At 35.4% G+C, this 20,707-nt stretch overlaps 1 protein-coding gene and 1 long non-coding RNA gene across 2 annotated transcripts; one reads left to right on the plus strand and one right to left on the minus strand.

Moving 5' to 3' along the window:
* Window positions 1–383: 383 nt before the first annotated feature.
* LOC143390786 (uncharacterized) lies at window positions 384–20,599 on the plus strand. Its single transcript, XR_013090254.1, has 4 exons — window positions 384–480; window positions 5,051–5,145; window positions 8,441–8,474; window positions 20,465–20,599. It is a non-coding gene; the product is annotated as an uncharacterized LOC143390786 (long non-coding RNA).
* LOC143390785 (protein NipSnap homolog 3A-like) lies at window positions 7,061–20,113 on the minus strand. Its single transcript, XM_076843215.1, has 6 exons — window positions 19,968–20,113; window positions 15,065–15,275; window positions 13,209–13,367; window positions 11,648–11,797; window positions 8,135–8,221; window positions 7,061–8,044 (listed from the first exon to the last, which is right to left on the minus strand). The coding sequence occupies exons 1-6, from the start codon at window positions 20,025–20,027 to the stop codon at window positions 7,968–7,970; spliced, it is 744 nt and encodes a 247-aa protein (XP_076699330.1). The 5' UTR covers window positions 20,028–20,113; the 3' UTR covers window positions 7,061–7,967.
* Window positions 20,600–20,707: the final 108 nt, after the last annotated feature.

The following is a 20,707-nucleotide window of genomic DNA, read 5'->3' on the forward strand; positions in this document are numbered from 1 at the left end:
CCTTTCTCAAATATTCATGCAGTGTCACTGCAAATGACCTGGGTCCAAGGCAAGCCCATTTCCACAATGGAGAGTCCTCCCTCTAAGCAACATTGGGTAGGCTGACAAAGAAATTGCCATGCGACATTCCTACTTGGCTATGGCTCTCAGCACTGGAGGGAAGAGGTTTAGTATTCAGGATCCATTGCTTTCACTCTGCCCACAAGGTCTTGGGCCAGCCATGGGCCCTGTCACCCTCCTTCCTGTGCTGCCTGGTCTGGGAACCTGGCTGGACTTGCAGGGATTTGCTCCTTGGACTTCTTTCTAACCTTATCTTTTCCTGTCATCCTCCTACCTCTCCACTGCTGGCTTACAGATTGTCCTGCCAGCTGTGTTTGTCTGCATTGCCCTGGTGTTCAGCCTGATTGTGCCACCCTTTGGCAAGTACCCTAGCCTGGAACTTCAGCCCTGGATGTACAATGAGCAGTATACGTTTGTCAGGTATGTGTTTGTCTTCTGGGCCCAGGGGAGAGGAGGATTCAAGTAGATAAAGGGTGATCACTGTGCTGAGGGTCAAAAGAATAGAGTCAAGAATTGCACAGTGGAAGGGTTTTTTTTTACCAGCTGTGGCTCAGGCCCCTATGCAAGCTACTACTGCATGCAAAGAATAGAGAACTACTGAAATAACAGTCTAGTTTTCTGGTGAGTACTTCAGTCAATATCTCTAACTGCTGTTTGATGAACCCAGCCTAATTCCATTTTAAGATTAGGAGCCATCTCATCACAAAGTCATGGAAAGTTAATTTCTGTTTTACTATAAATTACTCTAAACTTGTTTGGAATTTCTGCCCATGCCTTGAATTTACCCATGCCTGGCTTTTCCTGACCAGGTAATAACCCTCTCTAAAACCTTAGTGGCACCTCGTAAATCCTGGCTCCCCCTGACCAGATAACAACCCTCTCTGAAACCTCAGTGGCGCCTTATAAATTTTGATGTTGGACTCTAAATTTTTTCCCTACCTTGAAATGTTAAGCCATGTAGATCATTAACCTACTATATGCCTTTGTATTATGCTTGTCGAAATCCTCTAAGTTAACAACCCCTCTTTGCAACTTTTTGTGCTATAAGACTATGTTCCTTGAGAGCTAGGGTACTGATTTCTAGTCCAGGGTTTTGGGAGAGACAGTACTGGCTAGCTACTGTGTACACAAATATAAGCTTGCTTTAAATTGATTCAATATTGGAGTCAGTGGTCTTTTCTTTCCGTTGTGGTTTAATACTGTTGTGGGAAACAACCATATGTGTTTTAGGTAAAGTAATCTGCCCTCAATAAAAATCTATGATTATTAAATTCTTAGAAATGTGCTTTAATTTCATGTTCATCACAGGGATTTCCTACACTCCATAAATTTCCACAAACTTGATTTCTGTACAGTGTGATTCTCATAATTGCTATCTGTTAAGCTGTACTTATTAGTTAGTTTGTATTCTTTAGACAAAAATATCTTTAACTCCATAGCAATCTAGTGCTTTAAATTAAGAACAAAGGAATTATATGAATGTTATTAGGCAAGCTTTTTATTTTCAGTCCTATAAGATTAAAGGCTCTGCTGACAGGGAAATATGCCAGTAATACAGAAGAGAAAGGAAGCTTTTTTAAACAAAATTCATATACATACGCACACACGCATGCACTCATGTATTTATTAGCTCATTTGCTTTCTTCAAACTCTGTTTTCCAAGCTTAGGCTGTGTTTCCCAGAGCTATAGAACACAGTTTATTTTGTGTTTGTTACCTATACCCATTATTGTTTGTGCTTTCTATTTTCAATGCAACTACTGGGTCAATAAAATCTGTATACCTTTTCCAGGAAAATCCTGATGTATGTCGATAATGGATAATTGTGAAAGCCCTTTCTAAATACTGATTTTTAATATACTGACATTTAATATACACATACCTTCATACATATTTATAAAACCTCTAATTTGGAGTATTCTATATTACCTTGATGCCAAATATATGGGCAGAGTCTCAGTTTTTCATAGGTGGTTTCTATATTTTATTCATTTTGATTTTAAAACCTGGCTCCCAGAAAGTGCTTAGTAGATTATTCTATGTAGAAAAACATTTCTTCCTCCCAATTCCTGATTTGAATGAATTACTGAATTTGCTTGTAGTTACAGTAATAATGCTTCTGAAGACATAGGCTCCCAGGAACTCTTGAATACCCTCTCCAAAACACCCTTGCTTTGGGACCTAAAGTATGGAGAATGCCATGTTGGCCACGAGATTCTCCATGGCTGGCTTCTTATGCTTGTCACCTGTTTTGATTTCTGATACACTAAATTTATCAGCTACATGCCACATTATCATCATCATTTGCCCTTTGAGTTATTTTTTATTTTAAAGAGAGTAACTATAGTAACTTACTCAGAACATCTGGGAGTAAACATTTGGAGAGTCTAACATCCTGGGAAGCAAATCATTATAGACCTTTTTTCACTGCTTTAAACATTAAGATTTATGTAACACTTCATATTTACTTGTCAAATGCTTTCTCCTTCTTCCACTTTTCCCAAGTCTTTCACCTACCTTTTACAACAGGCTTTCATTATATATAATCTGAAGTTTTGTTGAATTCTTCCCATGAAACCTGAAAATATCATACATTAACTTTTTATAATAATCAATTTCTTCTTAAGAGTTTCATATTTTTATTATACTGTCCATCAGAATCCCTTTTTAAGGCCTATATAAATTTAGTGATGACTCAGGATTCCAACTATGTTGGTGGAGGAATGTAAGTCAGATCACTGAGTAAAGACCATGAGAATAGGTAGGCAGTTATGAGTCCAGTGATGGCATGTTTTCAACTCCCTGGGTACAAAGACAAAAGAGACACTGCACCTGATGCAAAGAGTTCTGTGTTGATGAAGAGCACCACTGATGTGTGTTGGAGACTAAATGAAGGAAGAGACTCTGCCCTGACAACTTTGAATGAAATTCAAATGTTAAAGTGTTTGAATCTGTGTTGGGATTGAGGGAAATCTGACTAGGACATGCCCATGGGTATTTAAGTTTTTCTCACCAGTCATCTTTTGAAAGTTTGCACTACAAGAGGGTACTGTTACTAGTTTGGCTTTTCTATTTATTTAAGGAACGTTAAAGATAACAAACCTCAAAATTATTCATTTGATGGATTATTCAATACATATGAAAATAACATAAATATTGTGGCTCTTTATAGAATTCTGGAACTGGAAAAGACATAGGTACAACTCAATGAAACAACTCATATTTTAATTTTACTAGTGAAGAAAATAATCCTAGAGAGAGGGCAAGTGACTTGCTGATGTTTTCTCAGTAATTCAGAGCTTAAGTCTGAGATGAAATCTCCTGGGGTATTTTAAACAATCTAGCTTTCCTATACCAAGCACTGTGTCTTAGTCCACTCAGGCTGCTATTTTAACAACACACAACAAGATGAGTGGTTTATAAACAACAAACATTCTCACACTTTGGAGGCTGCAGATTCCAAGATCAGGATGCTGGCAGATTTGGTGTCTGGTGTAAAGATCTGCTCTTTATATATTTGCTGCTTTGCTGTATCCTTACATGTTGTAATTGGCAAGGCACTCTCTGGGTCCTTCTTATAAGGGCACTAATCCTGTTAAGACCTAATCACCTCCCCACAGATCCCAGCTCCTAATCCCAGAACCTTGGGGGTTAAGATTCAGACATTCAGACTATAGCTCACTCTCATTCCCTCTTCCTCCAGTTCTGTACTCATTTTCAAAACTGAAGTGAGTCTTGTCACTCTCCAGAAGATTTTTAGCACATTGAACAGGCCTGTGTCATCTGACTCCTCTGTTTCCCTCTTCCTCATTTCCCATTATTCCTCCTTTTAGTTCATCACCTTCTAGCTCTACTGCATCCCCTGTTGTTCCTTGTATATAAAAACTCATTCTTTCTGAGGATATTTGTACCTATGCTTTTGTTGACTTTGGTTGTAGTGCTTTAGTATATAACTGAGCAAATGGAGGGGTGGGCTGATAGTTTCTGTTTGTGATCAGGAATGAAATATCATGTCATGTTTGAGCTGTGATCTTAAAAAGCATATGAGCTTCGAGGGGAGGAGTTTTGGACCACATTGTGCCTCTGTGTGAGGGAACTTAGCTTTTTTCTCTACTTGAGATCAGCATAGGTTTGTTTTAGATAAAATCAGAGTAAAATACTCTGGATGAATGGGCTATGGAAGACTTGCTATGGCCTGTCCCAAAGTGGTGGAGCCATAGGAGACTGTCACAGGTCTAACAGTTATGGGCCTTCTACAGGTGAAATTAACACATAGGCCTCTTTCTCTTTTTTTTGTGTTTGTGGTGCTGGGGATTGAACCCAGGGCCTTGTGCATGCAGGGCAAGCACTTTGCCAACTGAGCTATATCCCCAGCCCACGTAGGCCTCTTTCTTCACTTCTGGATTAGGGAGGCTGAACCAGAAAACTTTTGTAGGCCTTATCAATTCTGTCATTCTCTGATATTCTAACTTTGGGAAGGACATCTGAGCCATTTTTTTCCTGACAATTTCAGGAATGGTATTGATTGTGATAGCTCTCTGCAATTTTATCAGCATATAGGTTGCAAGGTAAGGACAATCAATTTTAAGTGGATGTGAGAAGTCATGGTTACCACCCTAAAATAACTGCTAATCCAGACATCAGTATAACCCCAATGAACACAAAAACTCAATAGGCATAGTTTACAATTTTGCTCCTTAACATCTCTTGTGGTGAAGAAAAATCACATCTCAGTGCTTATTGTTTAGCTATTTGGAGTAATTCCCCAGGGAAGATCTTGGCATGCTATATATGAATGACCAGTACTGAGGGCAGCATGGACCAGATCTTGGTGGTGGTTGGTGGAGGGTGATGCCTAGGCCCTGTGGTTAGGGCTCCAGTCATATAATGTCATGTGTTGGAAGAACATGTGTCACTGTAGCCCTTGATATGTTTTTTGTGCCAATTCTTGTCTAAGAAGACACAAATGCTTGATGTTTATGTGGTGACAGAGAAAACAGAACACTGCAGACATCCTTCAGAATCTGACGGGAAGGAACATCTCAGATTACCTAGTGAAGATGTATGTGCAGATCATAGCCAAAAGGTAACTCTTTACTAATTGTAGTCCATGCTTTATCATCATTGATTAGAGGAGATGAAGTCCTACAAATAGTGCGCCCCCTGGGGTGATTGTCAGATTATGGCTTGATGTTTCTACTGCAAAGTTAGGATGTTATCCCTAACTAGACATGATGGCGAGAGCTATCGGTGAATATTCAATTTTCAGCTAAAAGTTTGAGGCAGGCTGGTCTAGAATGAAACAAAGTATGGATTCAAATTTGACTTCTGCCACTTACTAATTGCTTGATCAGAGACAACTCATTATCCTTTTAAAGTTCTTGTTTATATAAAATATAATGTTAATGTTACTCATAAAACTTTGTTTAGGATTAAGTGAAATGATATACATAAAGTGTTTTAGATCCTTTCTCACGGATGGACTCTAATACATGGAATCATGAGGAGAGCCCTGGGACGACTGAGCCTATTTTGACTGTGGAATTTTTTTTTTTTAACAGCCTTATAGTTTCCAGACATCATAGTACACTGTTGAATACTTAGCTGATGCTCTAGAATGCTTTTTTAAATGTTCTTCCCAACACCTTGGTCAGCTGAGTCTCTAGGTTAGTAGTTCTCAATGACTTCAGATGGTAAGAATGTGCTGGAGTGATAATGAGCATGAATTTCAGAGAAAGAGGCATGATGTACAAATATGTCATGTATAATGCAAATATTACTTTGAAATGAAAAAGCTTCTAGTTGGTCAAACTTTGATCTGTAAGGTGGTTTTTTAAATTTGGCTCATTCAAGGAATGTTTTTCATCTCCTACTTACTCTTTCCCCAAAGTCGGAATTCCAGTTGATCATAGGGACTCAAGAAGTATTCAGGCCTTTGGCATGGGCCCAGGGACTGGAATAACAGAGATATCAAAACTGCCTATATTCCTTTCTTTTCCTTCTGGGTTTTGAAGGACCATCAGGAACTAAGGAAGACTAGGGAAAAGAATAATTCTTAAAGTCAATTTACACCACTGGAAAATGAAGTACCTTACATGGCTTCCTCAAAAATTATCTCTATTATTGCTTCTCAGCTTTCCTTTGTGCCATTTCCTCAAGGTCCAGGACCCATAGAACTCTTGAGCAGAACAGAAGCAGACCCTTATAGTTACTCTCATGCCAGGGATGATTGAAGTTCATCAGTGGAGTGAAGCCTGCTAGCTTCCTATTTTGTCTGTATGTTAATAACACTGCCTATCTATAAATCTCCATCAAGGCCATAAATTGGTGTGTATAAGCAAAGAATGACTGGCTCTTACCAGCAAGTGTTCAAACTGATCACAAGATGTATGGAAAAGGGAAAGGCAGAGGCAGTTGAACAGTTCCATGACCCCAATGGTTTGGATATAGAAGCTTGTCTCATACTAGAGAGAAAGTCTGTCCACAGTGACTGCAAGTAATACTACCTCCACCACCCAGTTTCCTATGTGAAGTCTTTTCAAAGGAACATCAAGAAAAAAACTCTTAAACATAACTCAGAGCTAATGGCTCTAATGTCTTTGATAGGTTTTTACCTCCAGAGTCAAGAGTATTCTTTGCCTTACTATGAAATTAATCTGTCCTTTGGATTTCTGAGGGCTCAATAAATGAGAAGTGACATACTTCCTGTTTTTCAATTTTATCTCATAATGAATATAACATAATTCATTATGTTACATTTTCAATACATGTTAAAAATTAACATAATAAAATCAATAAAAAATTAAAATAATATAGTTGTAAATACAGCTATGAGGAAACTTGGAAGTATGAAATCTCTTTTAAGTTGGAAGCACTCAAAACAAAAACTAAATTTGTAGCACATCTGTGGAAGTACTAAAGAAGTCTCATCCTGAGTTTGGTAGCATACTGTTAAAGCAACAGCTTCAGAGATGATAAAAATATAAAACTTAGAAAAATAATCAGAATATACAGGTAGGCCTTTATTAGGTCAAAAATTTCTATAACCATGAAGATCACATTCAAACAAAGATATCTCAAGCATCTTATGTTAAGTAGGATCCAAAATAAAGTAAATATTTGTAAAATTAATTATAAATGAAGACATTTCAGCATACAAACCAAAGAGTCTTCAAAGACTTTAAATACCAGGACCTAATAATTTTATTTTCCAATTCAGTAACAATAGAGCTAATGTGTGACCATAATTAACACAGATGACACAAATGATAATGTACTTTTCTGTGACAAATAAATATGTTTAATATTCTCATGAATACCATTTGATATTACAAAATAAACTTTACTTGACAAAAATTTGGAAAATCAGGAAAACAGGAAAACAGACACGATTAAAAGTTTGACAATGTATATTAATAATTTAAACCTATTGTTTCAAGCATGGAAATATAATATTAGTATTTGAATAAAGATTTGTCAACTTACAGAAGACATCCTCTGAAATGAATGAAAAATCAAGATCTTGAAATAGTGGCAAGTATCTTTGTTAAGTAGAATGCAAAATGAAGTAAATATTAGTACAATTAATTATAAATGAAGGCATTTCAGCACGTAAACCAAAGAGTCTTCAAAGATTTTTAATCTCAGGACTGAATAACATTATTTTCCAAATGGTAGATATTTTTAATGTGTGACGGATATTGAAATGCCATGGGAAAAATGAACTCTTTACTTCCTAAAGTGGTGGTGACAAACAAGGGACAGCTTTATAAAATGCAAGGGACATAGTAAATTAATTTATCACCTCCTTAAAATAAAAGTGAGAATAATTCTCTTGGGAGAACTTAAACACCATTAGCAGACACATTTTATACCAATTAATGAAATCTTTTGTGTTTCAGTAGAACACTATTTCAATGGTGAAAATGATGCAGGAATCAGAAGCATATTCTGCTGAGACACTAGGTAGTTGACACTTTCCCGAACTGGAAAAACATTTCATAAGAAGGCATATAAAGTTATTGAGCAAATCAACTTTGTTGTAAAAATAACCCATGCCTAGTGAAATAGCTTACCAGCTGCCACGACTCTGGGATCCTCATGGGAATGATGCCTCCCAGCTGCACGACTATCTGCACTCTCATTCCACCAAAGAACATGAACTGCAGAAATAAACCAAAATTGTTTCTAAAGAGTATGACATTGACATTGCCATGGGTAAAAGAATAATTCTTAAAGTGAGAGTGAGTAAAAAAATCCTATTATTTTAAATTAAAATGTCAGTAAATAAATATTTAGATGATAAGATTTCAGAGGAATCAGAGACTTGAGAAAGAAATTTATACATGAATTAATCAAACTCTCTCTCTTTTTTTTTTTAGGTGTAAAAACAGAAAGCTGGAAAAGGAAAGTAAGGTAAGACAGTTAAAGACACACTCAAATTTCATGACTTCCCACTACAGTTGACTTTATTGCAAAAAACAAAGGTTATAAAAAATTGTGTTTATTATAGAAAATTTATATGAAACAGGTAAACAAAAAAATAGCATAATGTTAACTACCTAGAGAAAACCTCTAGGTCATTTCCTTTAAAAGTTATCTTAGGGTCTATTGTATATTATGCTTACTAACAGATTCTTTAAAATTAACAGTGATTATCTTCTGTGGCAATAATATTATTTTTTAATGATGATATGGATTCCTTCATAATACACAGCAACTTTTTATACTAATCTTTATTGTTGGCCATTTAGATTATTTCTAATATTTCACTATTCTATAAAATTCTGGAATAAATATTCTTGTATATAATTATTTATACTTTTTTTTATAATTGCAATGTAATAGAAAGTAGAGGTAAAGAAAAATACAGATAAACACAAAGAGAAGCTAGGAATCATTTCTGTACTACCCAGAAATAACTAATTTTATATTTGATTTATGTTTTTCCATACTTATACATATTATATATATGTTGTTACATATATGAAATATATGAATATTTATAGACATATCTATACATATATTTATATCTATGCATACATTTTATACTACAAATATATATAGCATATTTCTATATCACATAATATATTACATAAAGAAGGTCATACCACATTATTTATTATATAAACAATATTTACATAAATTTCATTTGAACACACCTATGTATGTATCTATAATAATGATGATGGTGACTACTACTGCTAACATTTAATTGCCTGGAATGTGTTTGTGTCTAGTGATGGAACCGGTCGGGCCTTGGGCATGCTAAGCATGTGCTCTACCACTGAATTATATTTGTAGTGCTTTTTATTTTTATTTTTAGATAAAATCTTGCTAAGTTGCCCAGACTGGCCTTGAAGTTGTAATCCTCCTGCCTCAGTCTCCTGATAGCTGGGATTTCACATGTGTAATACCTTGCTTGATTTTAAACATTTTTCATGTGTTAACTCATTTAGTCCTCATAATAATCTAGGTGGTAGGTTATTACTATCATCACTGTATAGATGAGGAAACTAAGGCCCAGTGAGGTTAACTTACCCAAGGTCATAAAATTACTAAGCAATGGCGCTGGGATTCAAATCCAGGCTGTTTGTATCTGTTTATTTCCTTAACAAAATCTCCTAAAACGTAAAGTGAGAGATCCAAGAAGTATATCTTATATACATATACATATATTTTAAATTTTCAAATAGTGTATATATTATGCTGTCTATATATTTTATGTATTATACACTGTCTTCCTAAAATGGAAGATAAATATAAAAAGAAGCTGTACTGATTTATACTCATCATGCCACATTTTCCTAGGATACTGAAAATGAATTTAAGAATAAAAAAGTTATAAAAATCATACATACACAATATCAGAGATTAAAAGACTTTAAGTAACCTTTAATCTCATCACTCAAATGTGACTACTTTATATACTTTCAAATTTCTTTCGTATATAACTGAAAGCCCTTATAGATATATGCACTCCTGCATATTTTCTAGAATACTGCCAAAGACAATGAAAATAATTTTTTATTTATATGGCCCAATTTGGGAAGGAAAGATTAATGTGAACCCTATATATTATATGAGTACTTATTTACTCCTGATCTAACATTATACCCATATAAGCAAGTCTACATTAAGTAAAAAGTGATATCTGCTTACTATTTTTAATCTTCCTCTTCTTTTATATGTGACAGTCATATGTGTTACTACCTTTACATAAATTTTCATTTCCTTTTTGTTTTTGAATTTAATTTATGATGAGTTGTTCCACATATAGAGAGTTTGAGCCTTTTTATAATAAAGTCATCAATTTTTTTTCTTCATTTTTGTTTTCATTTTTAGCTTAGGAATATAGTCCCCATTCATATTTTTAAGTAAGTTCATCTACATAAAGTTTTAGCAATTCTATGAATTAAATTTTTTCATTGAAATCTATTAAAGTCTTGATTTTATTTTAGCATATAGTATGAGATAATTTTTATAATAATTTTTCTCCTCCATTATTTTCCAACGTAAATATACATCTGTTTTTGTATATTATGACCATTTTCTTATGATAAACAGGCTGAATATCCCTAATCCAAAAATCAAAAATCTGACATACTTCTGGTCCATGCATTTCACAAAAGAGATGAATTTTCTGTGTTGATTTGGAAGCTCGGCACTGACTATATTAGGTTTGAGATTTCCATTGTACATAAAATAGAGAAGATAAAAGGTAACTGTGTATTATTAGTCTTTCAAATATTTACTAGCTATTCTTTGTCATCTGTCCTTTCAGATAAGCTTTACAAGTATTTTCAGAATTTGTCAAAAAATATCTTGAAATTCTGATGGTAGTATCTTTCAAATTTAAAAGTTAAAATACTGTGGGCTGGGGATATAGTCCAGTGGTAGAGCATTGCCTAGCATGTGCATCGTCCTGAGTTCAATCACCAGGGCTATGCACACAAAAAAATACATTTAAAAGTTAAATACTCCAAATACGTATTTTATTAAAGAAATTTATATTTACAAATTTACCAGTGGATATGTACATACATGTATATAAATACATGCCCCAAATGGAAATTGGTGAATTTTTATGGGGGGACTTTAGTATAAATAAATTAATTAATACATGAATGAATAAATAAATTATGTTTTTATTCAGAAACAATCTCCCCAGAAATGTTGTTTCAAAAATCAATAAAAAAATTCAGAAGAAAAAATATTTAAAAGGAATAGGTTATTTCTTGAGATTCTGGCACCTATTAAAATTTAATCATTTTGATAATCAGGAAAATAGCAGTTTTGTGTTTGAAAAGGCTTCATAAAGATGTTAACATTCTAAATAAAAAGATGTGACACAGGTTTTTTTTTCAACCCTTAAAATTGACAAAAATACAAAAATTTGGCAATAAAAAATAAAGTGTTTTATTTTATTTTTTGAGAGAGAAACTTATTCAAGGAACTTATTAGTAGATCACCACTGAAATTTTATAGATGAAACAGATAACTATATTAGTATGAGAGAGAGAAACTTATTCAAGGAACTTATTAGTAGATCACCACTGAAATTTTATAGATGAAACAGATAACTATACCTGTGTTGAGTGCTCCATATTCTGCATGGAAAACACCAACTAATTTTGTATAGCCTAGATTTACATGGGCATGAACTGCCCTCTTAAATGCATCACCCCACAGAGCTGGGCCACCAGGTTTCATCTGAAAAGAAGCCAATTCATAGACTCCTAAAATAGAAAGAAAAAGGACTATTTTACAGAAGATATTCTAGCATTTTCTAATCATGTCTGTCTTGTTTCCATGGAAAACTAATCTACAAATACAGATTTAGAGGATCATATATGGTTACATAGACATATTTATTGTATTTGCATTATTTTTCTTTGCTTTGGTTATCATGCAGATGATAAAAAGGTTGGAGTTATAAATATATAAACTATGATCTGAAATATTTTAATATAAAAATCTATTAACAAAACAGTTATTAAGAATTTATAATGAAATCAGATTTTTGAGCCAAGTCTATACTTTCAGAAAAGAATAAAATAATTTTCCAATGTCTCCTATATTTTCATTCTTCTTTCCAATTTGTATTTTTTTCCATTTATATTTCTCTCTCCTGTAAGTTTCTTTTTCTAACAGGAAGAACATAGAAAACAATGAAAATAAAGTAATGTCTCTGAATTTTGGAGGAAAAAAGCCCAAACAAACCTAATGAGATTTTATTGTCCCTAAATATCCACGTGTGTAGTTGAAATGTATTTTATCTTCTGGACAGAAATAAAGGACTGGTAGAAAGAAACTAGAGACAAGTAGATTTGAAAGGTACAGGAAAACATGCAAAGATTACTCAGGTTAATAAAAAAAGAGGAAGAGGATCAACGTTAGACACTGTCTAAGAAGTCAACTATTTTATCTAGATAGTGCTGACAGAGAAAGAGATCTAAGTAGGATCTAAATAATTCTTGTTAAGTTTCTTTGTAGTGTAGTCTAAAAACAGAGTTGGAAATAAAATAAATCTAAATTGATTTTTCTATTCTGACCTTGGTTTAATACTGGATTGAAGCAATAGTTTCTTTAAATCATCAAGAAGTGAAATCAGCAAGAAGATATATCTTAAGGAATTATTTTCAAACTGAGAAGAAAGAGGAAGACACAAAAGTTAGACACAAAAACTATAGTGATATAGCTTGGTAGATTCAGTTAATTCACCCCCCTCAAATAGTTAATTTTATAAGCAAAGGTGTACTCATGACTTTAAGATTAATTATATTTTGTGGAAAATATTCTTATTTAAATATTTATGTTATCTTAAAATTATTCTTTATTTTCCCACATGTGGTCCCTATTTCTAAGGTGCAATTTCTCAACTTTAACTGACTATGTAGACTTTTTCTGTAACAGCTAAACTTAGCAATGTGTAAAATTTCAATTTGGAAAAATTCCTCATTATTTAATTCTCATTTTAAGCATAAGCTGGAAGATTCAACTTAGTTTCATCTTAATAACCACAGTATGTTCCCATAAAACAAAGGATTAACTTCCTTGTTTACCAGTGGAACTTTACCTTTTATCACTTAAAATCTTTAGTATTTCATTCATCTAAATTCTAAGTGGTGAAGAAAGAAAGTGACTTACCCTCTTTTGGAGGCTTTTCTAATTTGCACCATGGCACCAGGTAAGTAATCTCACTCTCTTGCTTATCAATGAGAGCCAAATTTGGAATGAGAAATTGTTCTTGCCATTCCTTATCTTTAGCCAAGGCTTTCTGAACTGAAGTTCGATGAGCAAAATTCTCTATGGGAGAAAAGAATTAAGAAAAAGAAACATTTACAACTTAAAATCACCTATGCTTCTCTGGATTTCATCCAAACAACATTCACCCGTAGCATAGAGGAACATTGTTATGCCTTTGGAATACCAACACGAAAAGATGTGACATCTGTCCTCAAGTTGTTCATGGGCTTAAGGGGAATAGAAATACAAAATGTCACAGAATTGGCTTCATGGGTTCTATGACTTTGCAGAAGCTTGTGTGAATTAGGTAAGTTACTGTATCTTTCTGCATTCCGTTTTTCAGTCTGTATAATGGAAAGAATATAACATTGTTGTGAAGGTTAACTGAATTAATACACAAAAAGAGCCTAGAACAACGTTTAGCACCCAGTTAGTATCAACATTTGTGGACTAATTAATTCAGTTGAGGCATTTAACTGATAGTGCTAGTTCAGAGAAAGATTTTTCTTTGGTGGTAGCAGGTGCCCAGGTCAAGATAAACCTTGAATCAAATTACAATAAATGAAATTAAAATGTATTTGGTGAGTCTCTTCTCCTTTGAACAAAGAGCCTTCAAAAAATAGTGTTGATTCTCTTACTTATTACCAGCCATTTCCCCCCAGCACTTATTTCTGAGTTATTCCAACAGGTATCGATATTTACCCACATATGGGCCTAGCATTGTATTTACTATGAAGACCTTATAAGACTAATGATAAAAGTTTTATATGGTTTATGATGGTGATAATAAATAACACCTATCTCACAGCTTAAGTGAGGTATATCAGGACTTCATTAGTTTTCTTAGTGGGCCATGATTTAACTTGTAGTACATCTAAAGCACAAGTTGTGTTTTAATAGGGCTTGTTTTACTACACTAGGTAAAAACCGTACACTGTGCCCATAGTTAGGTGTAGAATGAATATTTTTCATAATAAAACATTTATGAATATTAATCTGGACACTGATGATCAAATTGTAAATAAAATTATTACCAGGTCTTTGGATAGCCACAAGTCCTGATGTGACCCTAATAGACTAGATTGTGGAGAAACAAACATTCTGGTGACTCTTGAAACTTCTTTTCCTTCCTCAGGGGTAGGTCAGTGTGATATGGGAAGAACTGATTCCTTTTCCTTTTGAGTAGTATGAAAGTAAATTCATTGAAACTCTGGGGTGTAAGAAATGAAACAAAAAATTGGTTTCTAAACATAGCGGAAATATTAAATCTCATGGTTGAATGAAGTTTAAAATCTGTGATCCTCTCTAAATCTCAATTTACTTAACGGCCCTAAATTTCTAAATTATTAGACTTCCTCTTTCCTTTTGTGATCTTAACACATTTGGGCTTTTTCAAACACCACCTTAAAATTTTTATCAACCATCTTTGTAATAAACCATTCTAAATTTTCTGAGTGTTAAAGCTAGTTTATAATTTTATCATTTCATATATGAGAATTAATGTTTTTTCAAGTTATGGTAATATAAGACTTTGAGCAAGGAATTGTTAGAAGTAGACCATTGGTGAGAGTAATCACTGAATTTACTTTTTTGGTACTGTATTCCTTTTTAAATTAAGATTTTACTTAACCTGTACATATCTATAAATATATAGATTTATAAATATAGTTTATAAATATAGATTTAAGAACTAAATTTCATGAAACATGGAACAGAATGAAAATCTATAACAAACACTTAAGTGGAATGACTCCTACCATACTTCCAAATGTGAAACACTTTATTCATTCTGCCTCCAAATTCTACACTCCAACATCCAACCAATTCAGAGTGAGCTGTCCGAAGATGCATGTTTTTCTTGATGTTTTCCATGAACTCATTCGTCTTCGAGGGTTTAAGTGAATACGTATGAAACTCATAGAATGTTCCATCATTTTGTCTGGGGCCTGTAGCAAAAGATGAGCACACCTGAAGAAAGATAAGACAAATTTAAAGATTTTACAGAGAGAGAATTTATTATGTTATAACCAAATCTATGTTTGTACTTGTCAATTCTCTATAGACTTTTTGTTATGCAGAGATTAAAGTTAAAAATCATTTTTTGAGGCTATTGTAAAAAGAGTAGTTTTCCTAATTTCTCTTTCAGAGGATTCAATACTGATGTACAGAAATGCATTTGATTTATGGGTGTTGATTTTATATCCTACTTTACTGAATTGATTTATTAGTTCTAGAAGGTTTCTGGTGGAATTTTTCAGATCCTCTAAGTATAGAATCATGTCATCAGCCAAAAGTGATAGTTTGAGTTCTTCTTTTCCTATTTGTATCCCTTTAATTTCTTTTGTCTTTCTAATTGCTCTGGATAGAGTTTCAAAAACTATGTTAAATGTAAGTGGTGAAAGACGGCAATCCTGTCGTGTTCCAGTTTTTAGAGGGAATGCTTTCAATTTTTCTCCATTTAGAATAATGTTGGCCTTGGCCTTAGCATAGATAAATTTTACAATGTTGAGATGTTTCCATTTTCCCTAGTTTTTCTAGTGTTTTGAAATGAAGGGTGCTGTATTTTGTCAAATGCTTTTTCTGCATCTGTTATGATGATATGATTCTTATCTTTAAGTCTATTGATGGGATGATGAATTACATTTAATGATTTCTCTATGTCGAACCAACCTTGCATCTCTCAGATGAACCTCACTTGATTGTGGTACACTATTTTTTTTAAAGAGAAATTAGGAAAACTACTCCATTTACAATAGCCTCAAAAAATACTTGGAAATCTACTTAATGAAAGAGGTGAAAGAACTCTATAATGAAAACTATAGAACGCTACAGAAAGAAATTAAAGAAAACCTTACAAGATGGAAAGATCTACCTTGTTCTTGGATAGGCAGAATTAATATTGTAAAATGACCATAGTACCAAAAACACTATGCAGATTTAATGCAATTTCAATCAAAATTCCAATGACATTCCTCATAGAAAAAGCTATCATGTAATTCATCTGGAAAAATAAGAGACCAGAATAGCCAAAGCAATACTTAGTGAGTGAAGCAGGTGGCATCACAATACCAGACCTTAAACTATACTACAGAGCAATAGTAACAAAAACATCAATGTATTGGCACCAAAACAGATTGGTATACCAAATGGTACAGATAGAGGACACAGAGACAAGCCCACATAAAAACAGTTATCTCATACTAGACAAAGGCACCAAAAACATATACTGGAGAAAAGATAGCCTCTTCAACAAATGGTGCTGGGAAAACTGGAAATTCATATGCATCAAAATGAAATTAAGCCCCTATTTCTCACCATGCACAAAATTCAACTCAAAGTGGATAAAGGACCTAGGAATTATACCAGAGACCCTATGCCCAAAAGAAGAAAAAGTAGGCCCAAATCTTCATCATGTTGGATTAGGCCATGAGTTCCTGAATAAGACTCCTAAAGTGCAAGAAATAAAATCAAGAATAAATAAATGGGATGGATTCAAACTAAAAAGCTTCTTGTCAGCAAAAGAAACAATCAGTGAGGTGAAGAGAGCCTACAGAATGGGAGGAAATTTTTACCACACACACATCAGAGAGAGCACTAATCTCCAGGATATATAAAGAACTCAAAAAACTTAGCACCAAAAACATAAATAACCCAATCAATAAATGGGCTAAGAAACTGAACAGACATTTCTCAGAAGATGTACTGTCAATTAACAAACATATGAAAAATGTTCAACATCTCTAGCAATTAGTGAAATGCAAATCAAAACTAAGATTTCATCTCACTCCAGTCAGAAAGCCAGTTATTAAGAATACAGGTAACAATAAGTGTTGGTAAGGATGTGGGGGAAAAGACACACTCGTACATTGCTGGTGAGACTACAAAGTATTGCAACCAATCTGGGAAGCAGTATGGAGATTCCTTAGAAAACTTAGAATGGAACCATCATTTGACCCAGCTATCCCACTCCTGGGTTTATACCCAAAGGACTGAAAATCAACATACTACAGTGATGTAGCCACATCAATGTTTATAACAGCACAATTCACAATAACTAAATTGTGGAACCAACCTAGATGCCCTTCAATAGATAAATGGAAAAATTTGGTATATATACACAATGGAATACTACTCAGTGTTAAAAGAGAATAAAATCATGGCATTTGCAGGTAAATGGATGGAGTTGAAGAATATCATGCTAAGTGAAGCCAAGCCGCCCAAACCAATGTTTTCTCTGACAAGTGGATGCTGATCCATAATGCGTGGTGTGTGTGTGTGTGGGGGGTGGGGAGGCAGCAGGATGGGAGGAATGGAAGAACTTTGAATAAGGCAAAGGAATGGTAGGGAAGGGAGGAGGCATAAGGGTAGGAAAGATGGTAGAATGAGATGGATATCATTACCCTAGGTACATGTATGAAGACACAAATGGTGTGATTCTATTTTGTGTACAACCAGAGAAATGAAAAATTGTGCAATTGTGCACCATTTGTGTACTAAGAATCAAAATGCATTTTGTTGTCATGTATAACTAGTTAGAAAAAATAAATTTAAAAAAAGGTAAAAATCACACAGAATATATATCTGCTGCTTTCCTGTAAAGGGTTTACAACCTTTAGTCATTTGTTTCATGAGAAGTTGCTCATATGAAGGCATTGGTGTCTTGATGATATTCCTGTACTGGAGAACTACAATTAGAATTCCCATAAATTTAGAAAGAGCTTTCCTTTATTCAGCCAATATTTGATTTTTAGTTGATAGCATATGTGTAGAGTTATGCATCTGAAAGAACTTTATAAATTCAGTATGCATGGCTTTTGGCAGGCAGAATTATTTTAAAATATAGTATTAATAGAAAATTCCACTTTTATTTTCTTAAAGAATGGAAATTTCTCTTCAAGTCAAAGTATTTCCTACTTAAATGAAGTAAACCAGTGGCCAAAAATAAGACTGGAATTTTAAGTAAGCATTAGGAAACTATGTGCTATCTAAGAACCGTTAACTTGTTAAAATGTTTATATTCTCACTATATAAATTTCTAAATCTTTTTCTGAGTGAACTTAATTTTTACTAGGCAGAATTATCATAACTTGCCAGAATTATCATCTGTGTATGTATATGTGTATATTAAAAATGCACACATACAGATACTTATATAGCATTCCACTTTACAAACTCATGAAGTGTGGTTAGTAGGTGCGTATTTCCAAAGTAATTATACCAGAAAAATCTGTTAAGACTTGGTACCTACAAAACTATGGGCAAATTAGTGCTTACACTGACCACCTTGCATGTTTAGAGAAACAGGAGGCTTTGTTCTTATATATTCTTATATATGTTTGTTTACAATATGTATGTTGAGTATAGACTTAATATAATCATTTCAATTGAGTTTATTCCACTCATGACTGTCATAACTCTTATTTTCCTATTACCCAAAGGACAAAGCTTTCTATCAAAAACAACCGCAGCAGTCTCTGCCACAGGTAGATATTTTTTTGTGTGTGTGCATTTTAACCAGATTATAATAATGTTAGAAGAATAAACAATAACCTAATATGTACAATCTAAAAATTACAAGAAAGATATATCAGCTGTAGACTAATGAGCATTTGTATTATTTTTCAGTGAGACGATACACAGAAGGGACACCGTAGTGATAAAGACGGGTGTATGTGTGAGGAAATGAAGAGATTTTGTAGGTTTTTGTTGCAAAGCTAGTTAGAAATATGCTGGGGCAGAAATCTTCACCATTTGACCCTCCCTTATCACCAAGTTAGGATTAATTCTTGTGAGCAATTACTAAGAATTCACTTATACGAGAATGCTGCTAGAAATGTAAAAAAGAAAAGTCGCAAAGAAATAATTCTTGGCCCTGCCCCACTAGAGAGAGCAGAATAGACTGCATTGTTAACACCGGGTGAAAGGCCATTAATGGCTCTTCCTTACTCTTCTCCTGAAAGTCCGTTTCCAGAAACGGCTAAGCCCACACCCAGCATCTTGCTGGCTGAGAAAGGAGTAAAAGCCTCAAGATGGAAAGGAGAGATTCCCTAGGATGAATCGGAACAAGCAGGTGCCCACAGTTCAGGCTTGATCCCTGGCTCCATTTTGAACCTTTCTCATCTAAGGCTGAAGCAGGTCACGTTTGAGGGTCTTCAAGCTCAGGTCCCTGCTGGGCTTGGGGACCACCGCAGGACACGGGGAGGGCGGGCAGGCTGCCCCACACTGGGACCCTGGCCTACACCAAGGTTCTCGGCAAAATGCTCGCAAGCTGTGCACTTCGTTACAAAGGAGAAGGCCGGTCGGGTCGCCAGCCCTTGTTGGTGGTCCTCTTCCAGCACCGTCAGTGTGGACGGAGCGAAGGCTCTTCAAACCCACACCTACAAGGAGGCCAACGGCCGAGTGCTCCCGGAGCCACAGCTGCCAAAGTGCTGGCGACAAAGCCGCAACCGCTAGCGCTTCGGGAGCGACCTCGGGGCGGTCAGGCTCCCAAGCCAGAAAAAGCCTCGCTCGGGTGGGTAAACGACGCTGCCCGGCAAGCATCCCTCCTCCACGGGCGTGGACCCTCAGCCGACAGAGCTGACCGCGTGGCACGCATGCGCAGGGCTCACGCCCTCCCAGCCCGGCGCCTGGCAAAGGGCGCGCCCACCCGGAGGCCGATACCTGAAGCGCGAGCGTTCGCGAGGTCAGAGCCCGGGCCAGGACGCTTCGGAGGGGCATCATGGCGCAGCGTGGGCCGCTGAGGAAGGCAGCCACCTGGCGTCCGACGTGACACTCTCCTCGTACGGCTTCCTGACTGGAAAGGCGCAGCGAAGGGACAGTTAGAAGGCGTGGGCGGGGGCGGGACTCGGCGGGTCAGCCCCGCCCCCTCCCTGGAGGCGCATCCTTGGGGCCAGTGTGCAGGAGTGTGGTGCCAGCCCTGACTCAGGGTTTCCCCTCTGTTTCCTCGATGGTTTGTGCCCCAAACGTCAGAGTTGATGTTGGAGTAGCTGAAAGCGGAGTTCATGCTTGTTTCACCTTCTGGTTTGTCGCCTCCTCAGGGCGCTGTTGTGTAAACGTTCCGGGTAGAGCGCGTGTCTATGAGCAGGAAGGGTGCTGTGTGGATGCCTGCATGTGCAGGCTTTGCATTTAATCTTTTTTTTTTTTTTTTTTTTTGACAGAGAACAGAGCTGGGAGTCTTAACTTGTCTTCACTGAAGGTATTCTCCATCCCACTTGCCAGCCCAGCATGGCTTTGAAGGCTCCCAAAGGTTTGAATTAAACTTTCCAAGAGCCAAAAGAATGGGTGCACTGAACCTGACATATGAAACTCAAATTTAAACTTGCATAGATTGAAATAAAATATTTCTATAATACTTGAAATAGAACTGCTGACTTCTCAGGTGGTCCTCTGATTATTGGTCT

Source organism: Callospermophilus lateralis, chromosome 2 (assembly GCF_048772815.1).
Source record: "Callospermophilus lateralis isolate mCalLat2 chromosome 2, mCalLat2.hap1, whole genome shotgun sequence".
Taxonomy (NCBI): Eukaryota; Metazoa; Chordata; class Mammalia; order Rodentia; family Sciuridae; genus Callospermophilus; species Callospermophilus lateralis.

Excerpts from the sequence above, each read along its gene's own strand:
- LOC143390785 (XM_076843215.1), bottom strand. The coding sequence starts at position 20,027 with ATGATGCCCCTCCGAAGCGTCCTGGCCCGGGCTCTGACCTCGCGAACG. Across the intron at positions 13,368-15,064 it reads GTTTCACATTTGGAAGTATG|AGAATTTTGCTCATCGAACT; the intron begins GTAGGAGTCATT and ends TTTCTCCCATAG. Across the intron at positions 8,222-11,647 it reads ATATGGAGCACTCAACACAG|TTCATGTTCTTTGGTGGAAT; the intron begins GTATAGTTATCT and ends TTATTTCTGCAG.